General features: G+C 62.0%; 1 protein-coding gene across 4 annotated transcripts; it reads left to right on the top strand.

The window, feature by feature from the left end:
• The first annotated feature begins 2,119 nt into the window (after positions 1-2,119).
• Positions 2,120-9,442, top strand: BSG (basigin (Ok blood group)). 4 transcript variants are annotated; one of them, XM_034996748.1, is made up of 9 exons: positions 2,120-2,283; positions 6,417-6,573; positions 7,044-7,163; positions 7,260-7,342; positions 7,475-7,611; positions 7,688-7,964; positions 8,444-8,468; positions 8,605-8,666; positions 8,751-9,442. In XM_034996748.1, exons 1-8 carry the CDS (start codon positions 2,217-2,219, stop codon positions 8,663-8,665), a joined length of 927 nt encoding a protein of 308 aa, XP_034852639.1. In that variant the 5' UTR covers positions 2,120-2,216; the 3' UTR covers position 8,666; positions 8,751-9,442. The 4 variants fall into 4 exon arrangements, with proteins under 4 accessions (XP_034852639.1, XP_034852637.1, XP_034852641.1 ...); XM_034996746.1 differs by having other exon boundaries at positions 8,390-8,468; XM_034996750.1 differs by lacking the exon at positions 7,044-7,163 and having other exon boundaries at positions 2,121-2,283.
• The last annotated feature ends 1,453 nt before the right edge of the window (positions 9,443-10,895 follow it).

The raw sequence follows: 10,895 nt of genomic DNA, 5'->3' as shown, positions 1-10,895 counted from the left end.
CCTGCCCCAGGGTGCGGCCGGGACGTAGCAGGACAGGGATCTGACCAGTGGGCGGGGACCGGGAAGACTTTCCTGAGCGGGGGCCAGAACACTGGGTCTTGGGGGAGGCACAGCTTGATTTTGTAAACAAGAGCAAAGACCGCCTGGCAGCCCTAATATTTCCCACGAGATCTGTCCTCAGCCCAGCTCAGGGAGGGCAGGAGAGGGGGCCGTGGAATTGCACCCAGGCCGGAGGGACTTTGAAGCCAGCTGGCCGCTTTCCTGGTCATTCTGCACGTAGCTCTCGCCCCCCTTCTGAGCGGCCTTGTCCAGCCCTCGGCCCCCAGGCTGGGACTCCTGGCCACTCTGAGACTCCCAGGCACTGAGAGTGAGTCTCCAAAGAGCAGAGCCCGTTCATCAGCAGGTCCTGGCCCCTCTCTCCTCCAACACTCCCCATAGCCCATCTTGCCTCTGCCCAGCCTCCCTCCTCCCGGGTTGCTACCTCCCCCAGCCTGCCTGGCTGTCCTCAGACTTGCCCTCACCTCCCCACTCTGCTGCCCCCACTCTGAACATCACAGCCTCTGGAAGCTGCCAGGCTGGATCTAAAGTAGCCCTCCCTCACCCACAGAGGGGCAGGAAACTTCCCCTTCTTCTCTTCTAGGGCTTTGGTGGTCTAATCCTTAAATCGACATAAAACAGATGAGCAGGAGAGAAACAAACAGAAGGTTAATAACATGAGAGACACGCAGGAAAACGGAGAAACGCGGGGCGCCTGGGTGGCTCAGTCGGTTAAGCGGCTGCCTTCAGCTCAGGTCATGATCCCAGGGTCCTGGGATCGAGCCCCGCATCGGGCTCCCTGCTCAGTGGAGAGTCTGCTTCTCCCTCTCCCTCTGCCTGCCTCTCTGCCTACTTGTGCTCTCTGTCAAATAAATAAATAAAATCTTAAAAAACAAACAAACAAACGGAAAAACGCTCCCCAATGACCAAAGCCAGCCCCTTAAAAACCACCTTCGGCTAAAGCCAAGAGCTGAGGCTGGGGGTGGGGAGTCTGCTAGGGGAGGTGGACAGGGTGAGGTTGCACATTCAGGTCCCTGCCTGCTCCACCATGCGGGTTTCAGGAGACCGCGTGATCCCTCTTCCTGGCCTGTGAGGGAGACACCCGGCAAACGGGCTTTCCCTTGTAAGTGTCTCTTGCAAAAGGGTAACTTCTCAATTCTTCAGAGCTTCTCTGGTGTCTGCAGTTCTTAAAAATAACCAGTACAGGGTGGCTCGGTCTCCTTAAGCCTCTGCCTTCGGCTCAGGTCATGGTCCTGGCGTCCTGGGATCGAGTCCCAAGTCAGGGTCCCTGCTCAGCGGGAAGCCTGCTTCTCCTTCTGCCTCTCTCTCTCTGTCTCTCGTGAATAAATAAATAAAATCTTTAAAAATAAATAAATAAATAAGTATTTGTTCTAGTGGTGCTTGTCTGGCTGGGTTGGTAGAGCACGCAACTTTGGATCTCAGGGTTGTGAATTCAAGCCCCACCTTGGGTGTAGAGATTACTATTATCATTAAAAATAAAATGTTAATAAAACAAAAAGTAAGTCACAAGCATTTGTTGTAAAGCATGGTTTTCCAGACAAAATGCAGTACAGCCAGTTAGTGTGAATTTCAGGTAAACAGCGAGTGCCTTCCTGGCACAACGCTGTGCAGATACTGCGGGGGATACTTAGGCGAGGAAACGCCAAGTGCAAACCTAACTGCCATCCAGGTGTTTCTTTTGCTCAATCCGGCAGCCCGCCACAGCCCAGGACACACATCCCACCTGTTCACAGGGATCCCGACCCCTTCAACATGCTTTTCTTCTTCTCCGTATTGTGACAAAATACACATAATTTAAAGCGAGCATTTCAACCACTTGGGAGTCCACACTTCTGTTCTGACGTCACAGTCTGAGAGGCTGAAGACAGGGAGGAGGGGCCCAGCGCAGTCCTCGCAGGTCCCGCCCCCGTTTCCTAGCAACGCAACCACGCCCCAGGCCGCGGGGCGTGGCCGTCGGGGTCACGTGGCGCCTCTGCGGGCGCCGGCTCGCTCCAGCGCGTGCGTACGTGCGTCCGCGCGCGTGCGCGGGGGGCGGCCGGCGTACCGTGCGCGTCCCTGCTCCTCGACGTCGCCCTGCGCGCGCGCGCCCGGCCCTCCCTCCGGTTCTTATAGCGCCGCGGGCGGCGGTTGGCGGCGGGGACGGCACGGACGGTGGCGACATGGCGGCTCTGCGGCTCGTGGTGCTGGCGCTGGCGCTGCTGAGGGCCGAGGTCGGCTCCGGGGCAGGTGAGCGTCCCGCCCGGCGGGGTGGGGGCGGAGCCGGGGCGCGGGGGCGCGGGCCGGCGACCCTGGAGGTGGGGGTCCCTGGACCCCGGCGGCCCGGGCGCGCGAGGGGACCCGGGAGCTGGCCCGACCCCTGGACGAGGGCACCTTCCGCCCCCCAAGCCCCGCCCCGGCCGTGCCAGGCCGAGGGGCGCGGCGGAGAGCCCCCCGGGACTCCCGCGCGGCCCCGGCGACGCCTGTGCGGCCTGGAGCAGCGCCCGCCCGGGCCCGGGGCTCTCCCCTGGCTAGCGCGCTGTTGTCCTCGAGAGGACGCGCGGCGGCGCCCCTGCGGCCAGTGGGCTCGCCGGACCTGGAAGGGATTGTCATTCCTGGCAGGATTTGGGTCCCGTGTCGTGCTCCGGGGGGGCGCCTGCCCCCCTGGTGTCGACCCAAACACGGAAACCCGTGGAGGGAAGCCAGCGCGCTCCGCTTCCTCCGCTGTCCGCTTTCAGGGGACAGAGGGAGATGTCCCCCCCTTCCTGTTACAGGAGTGGAAACTGAGGCCCGGGTCGGGAGGGGACATGTGCCAAGGTCGCCATGAGGTCGCCTTGGCAGCCGGGGTGGAGCAGGAACTGCTGAGAGGGTTGTTTTCAGCCCCAAGCAGCGTTCTTTTCCGGAGCTTTTCACGGGAGTGGGCAGTGTTTTGGGGGTGGACAGGTGTGGTTTGGAGAGCGCTCGTTGGAAAATGGATTCAGGCGTGTTTTGCAGGGGAAAGCAGCACAGCCTCTCTGTCCCTGACAGAGATTTTCTTCCTGTGTTGTGACTTCCCGTTTTGTTCGTGGTTAAAGATTTCCAGTGATGGGCACGTAGGGAACAAAGTGCGGAGAAGGGTCTGGGGCCCTTGTGGGAGGAGGCCTCTTGTAGAGCTTCACCCACTCACTCCTGACCCACCTGAAGGTCTCACCTGGCCTCTCTCCTCTTCTTATAATCAAGACGGCAGTTTACTGAATGCCTCTGGGCGAGGGCCTTGGCCGCGTGCCTTCCAGCGGATCTCTGGAAGACTCCGATAGGAGCCGCAGCAAGATGAATGCGGAAGATAGGCTGCTGTTTTCCGCCCCTTGAGCCTTTGCAAACAGCTCTCCGTGGCTGGAGGTGGTGGCCACGGGCGGGCGGGCGGCCAAGGGGGTGAGGAGGGCTCGTGGTTTCCCTCTGCGGCGTAGCACCGTCCCTGAGCTTGGCCCCCTCATCACAGGGTGGAAGCACTCATTCCCGGCTTCAGCCACCCCAGCTCCAGCCGGGAGACTGAGAGGACCCCTGCCACGGGGGCTTGGAGCTGCTCCTGCCCTCTCGCACACCGTGGGGGGGGGGCGCGGACCCAGTTTGTCTGCACAGTGTCTGAATCCACCTGGGACCTGTGTCTGCTTTCTTTCTCACTTTTTTTTCCCTTGAACTTTATTTATTTGCTTATTTATTTGAGAGAGAACAGAGAGAGAGTGAGCATGAGCAGGGGTGGGGAGGGGCAGATGGAGAGGGAGAAGCAGACTCCCCGCTGAGCAGGGCTCAATCCCAGGACCCCGGGGTCACGACCTGGACCGAAAGCAGACGCTTAACCCACTGAGCCACCCACCTTTGACAGCTCCGCATCTCCGGGGACTCTCAGAAATACCATGCATCCTTTTTCTGCTGGGACAAGTGAATTACTAATGGTGTTTGCCTCTCCTGTCCGGGTCAGCTTCCCAGAAACTTTCTTCAGGGTACTCTGCCAACAGTGGGTTTCCTCAACTTAAGCAGCAAGTGCCTGCCAGGTTGGCACCCATGTCAGCCAAGGCCCCAGGACAGGGCTCTCCCTGGGATTGTCCTCGGCGCCACGGTCCTGGCAGGCCTGGTTGGGAGGGCACCAGTGGGCACCAGTTGCTAGCTGGGTCCTACAGGCTGCTGATGCGGCCTGTCTGTGCCTCAGGTGAAGGGAGCAGGAACCCCCTCCTGGCCAGATGGAGGGGATGGGAGGGGCGGGCGGGTGGAGAGGCCCAGAGCCTGTGGCTGGCATCCCAGAAATGTTCTGTTGCTCCTCCTACCTGAGCAGAGCTGCTGAGGAGGGTGGGGAGGAGGGTGGGTGCTGGCAAGCCTCATCCCTGCTCCTGGGCTGTTTACCATAAGGCCTGCCTGGCCCCGTGCCCTGCCCGGCGGCCTAAGGGCATGGAGGAGGGGTGGCTGTTTTTAGACGAAGGTGACTTGACTTCAGAACAGGGCTCACAGTCACATGGCCAAAACTGATTTTTTACTTTCTGGGCTGTCTCCCTTGTTCGTCCCTCCTGTGCCTGTGTTCTTGAGGATCCCTGTGAATTCCTGGGGTGCCCCCTCCCGTCTCTGGAGCCAGGTGGAGTGTGCCCCGGTCCCCTGCTGCGTGTGACCCTCAGGCAAGGCGGGGGTGTCAGCCTGTGGTTCCTCAGACACCCAGGGGGCGGGGGGTGGGGTATGCCCTGCCTTGTCCTCTCTCTGAGACCTGAGTCCCCTGCTCCCCCCTGGGAGTAGCCCTCAAGCCTGTGGTGTTTGGGACACTTCTTTCTCCCCCAGGGAGGCAGGGTGCAGCTGGGACAGATCTGACAGCCCCTGGGTGAGGGGACAAGGCTACAGACACGAGTCCTGAGGCTTTAGAGCGGCAGGCGGTCTGGGAGGTGGGCTGTCTCTGGCCTCACTTCCTGCCCTGACTCACCACTCCCAGCCCTGCACAGAGCTGTTGGTTTTGCAATCTTGGGAAATCGTGACTCCTGAGAAATGCAACTCACTGGGAGGGGATCCTTTGGCCGAAATGGCGCTGCCACAGAAGGGTTTCAGCCCTCTTCCAGCTTCACGCCTCTGCTTGTCGTTGTACCCGTCCTGAGTCCTGCGAATTGTCTTTCGGCTACCCCCGGTGGGTGGATATGAAGGTCTACCTGTCTCCAGGACCTTGGGGCATGTGCCACCTTGCCCCAGAGCAGAAAGCCCGAAGGCTTCGAGGCTCTACACCTGTATTCACGAGCCCACGGGGTGGGAGGTGCCCGGGGCGCCAGAGAGGGGCTTCCGTGCAGTTCCTGTCCGCCTCTTCCCCTGCCTGCCTGGGGGTCTGAGACCGTGTGTCCTGTCCACCCTGGCCGCGGGTCTCACCTCTTCACACAGAGACCGCCGCCACCCCTCCCCCAGACTGGAAGTGCCTCGAGGGGAGCCAGGGCCTGCGGGTGTTGAGTTCCTAGCGGACGGGAGGGGGGCTGTCAGCCCACTGAGGACTCAAGTGCCAGGGACTCTCTGAGTAGGAGACAGGCACATTCTGCCTGTGAGTCATTCGAGAAAGCTGCCCCGCTGTGATATCCCTCCAGTAAAGATTGCCTGCTGCCCTTTTGGATTTTGAGGTTAAAGTTTCTTTTTTTTTTCTTTTTTTAAGATTTTATTTATAGGGGCGCCTGGGTGGCTCAGTTGTTGAGCGTCTGCCTTTGGCTCAGGTCGTGATCCCGGGGTCCTGGGATCGAGCCCCGCATCGGGCTCCCTGCTCGGCAGGAAGCCTGCTTTTCCCTCTCCCACTCCCCCTGCTTGTGTTCCCTCTCTCGCTGTCTCTCTCTGTCAAATAAATAAATAAAATCTAAAAAAAAAAAAGATTTTATTTATATATTTGAGAGAGAGCAGGCTCACGAGTCGGGGGTGGGGAGGAAGGGGCAGAGGGAGAGGGAGAAGAGGGAGATCCCAGGACCCTGGAATCATGACCTGAGCCGAAGGCAGACACCCAACCACTGAGCCACCCAGGCGCCCCTAGATTTATCTTTTAAAAAAGGAATTTCAGGTGTGTGCTGGGGCTGGGCCCAGTAGTCCATGGACCCAGGCTGGTCACTGGCTTCTGTTCCCACACCTGAGACCCAGTTGGTTAAAACATTTCCAGACAGAAACTGCATCGAGCCCTCTGTTCTCACAGGCGGCTCTTCAGCCCCGAGGCCCCTCTAGCGCAGCAGACGGAGCCGGGTGTGATACAGGCTTGTGGCTTCTCTCCTCCGGCAGGGCGCTTGGACAGTGTGGAGGGTGTGCCGTGGCAGGCTGGCTCCGGAACATGTGGGCAGGCAGCTTGGGGCCCTGGATTTGGGTCCTTTCTTGCCCTGATCCCTGTGCTCACGTCCTCTCATGTGGCCCCCCAGGGAGCGGGATCTGGACTTCCGTAGATGATATTGGCTCCAAGACACGGCTTACCTGTACCTTGAATCACAGCACCACTGAGATCACCGGCCACCGCTGGGTGAAGGGGGGCAAGGTGCTCAAGGAGGATGCGCTGCCCGACATGAAGACGGAGTATGAGTGAGTGGGGTCCAGAGGCGGGTGCCCCAACCTGCATCAGGGCCTGCAGAGATGCCAGAACCCCATTTCAGCCCGCGGGCATCACCCCTAGGCCCCTCCCTGCACCCCACTTGCTCCAACGTGTTGTCGCTGCCCGCGGCCTCTGGTCAGTCGGAACAAAGGCCGGAGTCCGTGGGCTCGCTCTGGACAGACGTTAGACGTGAGCTCTGCTCACACCCCCTGGCTGTGAGATGGCCAAGGCCCCAGATCCAGCCAGGGGCCGGGGGCTGCTGAATGTGGGGCTGGCCTGCGAGACCCTTCCCTTCTTTCCCCAGGGCGCTGGCTCGGGTGGGCGGGCAGACTTGGGTTCTCCCCGGCCTGAGTCCCTGGCTCACTGAGGTCACGGGCACTCCAGGCCGCCCTGCTCTGACGCCTTGACTTAGTCGGTTCCTGAGCCAGCTCTAGAAGCAGAGAGTCCTGTTTGTTTCAAGGGCGGCTGGGCACACAGGCTCACTGATGCAGGCCTCCGGTCATGGAGGGGGGACCGGTTCCACATGCTGTCCCCGCACCTCCTCGTCCCTCCTGACCAGTCCTGGCTCCGGCTCCTGTCGGTAGGAGTCCCCCGCAGCGTGCCGTGGTGTGAACTGAACTCAGGACAGGACGGCACTTCTGCGCGTGCTCCGCTCACTGCCGTGCGTCTCTTACAGGGTGGACTTGGATGAGCGCTCTGGGGAGTACTCGTGCATCTTCCTCCCGGAGCTGGCGGGCACAACCAGAATCGAGGTGAAGGGTGAGCTTGGCCGGCCCTTGGGCGCATCTGGGGAGGGGGTGGAGGACACCGCCTGCCAACCCAGCAAGGGCACCGCTTAGGAACCGCCAGAGAGTGGGCTCAGGCTCCTGCCTTGCTCGGTCTCCCCTGTAGGGCTCCCCAACATCAAGGCCGTGAAGAGGTCAGAGCATGCCACCGAGCGGGAGACGGTCGTGCTGGGCTGCAAGTCGGACTCCTTCCCCCCGGTCAGCGAATGGGTGTGGTACAAGATGGAGAGCTCCGGGGACCAGGTGAGACCCATGTCTGCCTGGGGACGAGCTGGCCTCAGGCTCGGCCTCAGTCCCTACAAGGTCCACCTGCCCCCAGGTCATCAGCAACACCTCCCATAGCAAGTACCTGGTGATATCCTTGGAGACCAAGACGGAGCTGCACATCTCGAACCTGGACCTGGAGACAGACCCTGGCAAGTATGCATGCAACGGCACCAACTCGGAAGGCACCAGCCAGGCCGTCATCGTGCTGCGCGTGCGAAACCGCTTTGCCGCCCTCTGGCCCTTCCTGGGCATCGTGGCCGAGGTGCTGGTGCTGGTCACTGTCATCTTCATCTACGAGAAGCGGCGGAAGCCGGACGAGGTCCTGGATGGTGAGCCCACATGCCCTTCGCTCACCGTTCGGGGGTGGGGGCGGGGTCCCCTGCCGGGGGCTCCCTACCCAAGGCCTCGTCTGCCCCACTGTCCTCCCTCACTTGGCTGCGGGTGGGTGTCCTCCGTGGTCAGTGGCCGCTTTCCGCGGCTCCACCCATGCTGGTGGGGGCTGCTTGGGGCCCGAGGGTTGCGGCAGCAAGCCAGCTCTTGACTTTGTGCAGAGGCTGCTCAGGAAGCCTGAGCTTGCCCTCCTGCCTGGCGCCTGTGGGCAGGGCTCCCAGATGCCACGCGGGCCGTGACCCCACACGGCTCATCCTGAGGGTGCATGTCCTGGGGGCAGGATTGGCTGCCTGCGTTTACAGTTAGGGACACTGAGGGCAGGGCCCAACAGGACCAGTGCCACCCTGCAAGGGGCCCGGTGCAGGGACCGCTCCTGACGGCCTGCCCTCTCCTTGCATGTGGCCGCGCGTCTACACAGATGAGGACACAGGCTCCGCTCCTCTGTAAGTCGGGGCCTTGCTGGGAGGGGGCGGGTGGGCCGTGTCCCCCGGGCAGCGTCCGCTGTGCACGTGCCGGGTGGGAGTGGGGCCACCGTTGCGTCCTCCTGAGCGCCCAGAAGCCCTCCGTCCTATCCCCCAGGAAGAGCAGCGGGCACGTGAATGACAAAGGCAAGAACGTGCGCCAGAGGAACGCCAACTGAGGTGAGGCGTGGGGGGAGGGGAGGGTGCAGGGCCTGCCCAGCCGGCCTCAGGCTGGGCTCCGAGCATCCCTCCTGCCCTGCACAGGCGTCCAGCCTCCGTGTGGAGCAGCTCAGCGTCTGGTGTTTGCAGATCCTCTCAAAGGAGACCCGCCCTACGAAAGCAGACCACACCGTGGGTCAAATCACAATGTTTCTTTCCTTTTTTAAACTAAACTAGGGTTTTCTACACATAGAATTCTGTTCCTTAGGGGTTTGTTTTTCCTTTTTAAACATTTTGTGACCGCCTCGGGGGAGCTGTGAGCTTCCTGCGAGACTCCTGTCCTCAGCCCGTCCCCTCAGCTGCCCCTGCCCACCTGACCCCTCGCCGTCTTCCCACTATCTCCTGCCTGTCCCTCCTGTCCCTTGGGCATTTAGCCTCCAGCCCGTAGTGGGGGTTTTGAAGGGCAGGTTGGCCTCTTTCTGGGGCTCTACCTCCTGAGACTGCTGGGCCTTGTTGGGACCCTTTGTGGAAGGTCACAGGTCGTGCACGGTGCGAGTGTCCTGCCTGTCTGAAGTCCGTGCTGATGGGGTGCCTCGGGTCTGTGTCGTGCGTCAGGACAGCTCTGCGCGCAGCTGCTGGTGGGCCCGCGCTGGCCCGCCCTGCCCCTGCCGTCCACACGCCCAGCTGCAGGGGAGTAGTCCGGCGACCACGCTGCAGAACCCCCTCCCCAGCTGCTCCGCAGCATCCTGACTCACCCACCACCTGCCTGCTCACCAATAAAGAAAGGCCGACCCGTCTCTTTCTCCTTGGGCTCCTGTGTGTGCCGCCATGGTCTTAACAGGAGAGCTAGCAGGGGCGTGAGCGCCACGTGGTGCTGAGTCCTGGGTGCGGTTGGGGTGCATGGGGGTGAGGCAGGGCTAACCGGCTGGCCAGGAGCTTTGTTCCCAGGATGAAGGGTGAAGGTGGGGTGGGGGGTGCAGAGGACCTCAAGGGGCCCTGTGAGTGCTCCAGAGCAGGGCCGGGCCCCCCCAGGACAGGCATCCCTCCCGTACCCACAGCTGCCTGGCACCCACCTGTCCCGGGCTAGAAGCTCCCTGCGGTGTGTGACGGAGGTGGGGATGGGGGCAGCTGGGACCTCTTGAGAGAGCCCCAGTGGGTGTCCCCAGTAGAACCAGCCCCTTGGGACTTTGCTTCAGCCCAAGAGGGGCTGGCTGAGGCCTGGAAAGCCATGGAGGTGGCCCTCCTGAGCCTGACCCCAGAAGGGGGTCCCTGTCCGCTGAGCCCAGGCTGACCCCTGGAGCAAACTGGGCGACATGGATGGGGTTGAAGGGCTGGGTCATGCTCTAGGAGAGCAGATGGGAGGAGGCAGGGCCTCGCCAAACCTGGGGGCTCTAGCAGGTGCCATCTAGGCCTCCCGCCTGGTGCTGGAGGGGAAACTCTCCCAAGGAAGGGAAAGGGCTCGTTCAGGGAGACCCTGCTGCCCACCGAGGGACTGTGTGTGCCCTCCGCCTCGCCTCTGGACATGGGCCCAGACCTTCAGCAGGTCCGGAGGAGGTCGTCAGAAATCAGGTTTTGGATGTGAAATCTGATGTTGGCAAAAACTCCAGCATAACAATACCCCAAATGCTGAAGATGGACTCAGCCCACAAGCCACCAGTTTGACTCCCAGGCTCTGAAATGGGAGGCCCGACCCCTCTGGGTGGTGGCCGACCCGTGTGCCCCAACCCCACTGGCCAGATGCCTCACCACGTCCCCCAGGGCGGCAGTACACAGCTGCAGGTGGTTTCTCTGGGCTTCTGTGGGCAGAATGGGGTCCTTTATGGAGGCCCCGCACACCACAGCCTAGGGAGTTTGCCCCCCACCCCAGGTCGCAGGGAGGAATGCGAGGCCCCAGGGCTAGGGGAAGCAGCGGGCCTCGTCCTTCCCTCCGGCTGTCACCAGAGGGAGCCACGTGCATGCCACTGAACAGGGTTTGGGGGCCCAGGGAGCCCCTCCTCTACAGAGGTTCTTGGGGTCGCACCTGCCTGGCCCCGTGGACACCCCAGCTGGACATGCCCCAGGGCCAACCTCCCTAGGCCCTGGGGCTCCCTGGGGCACCAGCAGCATTGGCTGGGCACCCCTGGCCTAGCTGGGGCTGGGGGATCTGTCGTGAACAGGCAGCGGTCCGGTGGGCGAGGAGGTGGTGAGGAGCTGGCCCCTCAGTGGGGATGCTGCTGGGGCACCAGGGCTCAGGTGCAACCCCCCTCCTCC

This window comes from Mirounga leonina, unplaced genomic scaffold, assembly GCF_011800145.1.
Source record: "Mirounga leonina isolate KUSES-001 unplaced genomic scaffold, KU_Mleo_1.0 Mir_94, whole genome shotgun sequence".
Taxonomy (NCBI): domain Eukaryota; kingdom Metazoa; phylum Chordata; class Mammalia; order Carnivora; family Phocidae; genus Mirounga; species Mirounga leonina.
This window is presented reverse-complemented; position numbering and strand designations above follow the sequence as displayed.

What these genes read in the sequence shown, in the direction of transcription:
- BSG (XM_034996746.1), top strand. Translation starts at nt 2,217, where the DNA reads ATGGCGGCTCTGCGGCTCGTGGTGCTGGCGCTGGCGCTGCTGAGGGCC. An exon ending in CGAGGTCGGCTCCGGGGCAG is followed by an intron (nt 2,284 to 6,416) that starts GTGAGCGTCCCG and finishes GTGGCCCCCCAG; the next exon opens with GGAGCGGGATCTGGACTTCC. An exon ending in AACCAGAATCGAGGTGAAGG is followed by an intron (nt 7,343 to 7,474) that starts GTGAGCTTGGCC and finishes TCTCCCCTGTAG; the next exon opens with GGCTCCCCAACATCAAGGCC.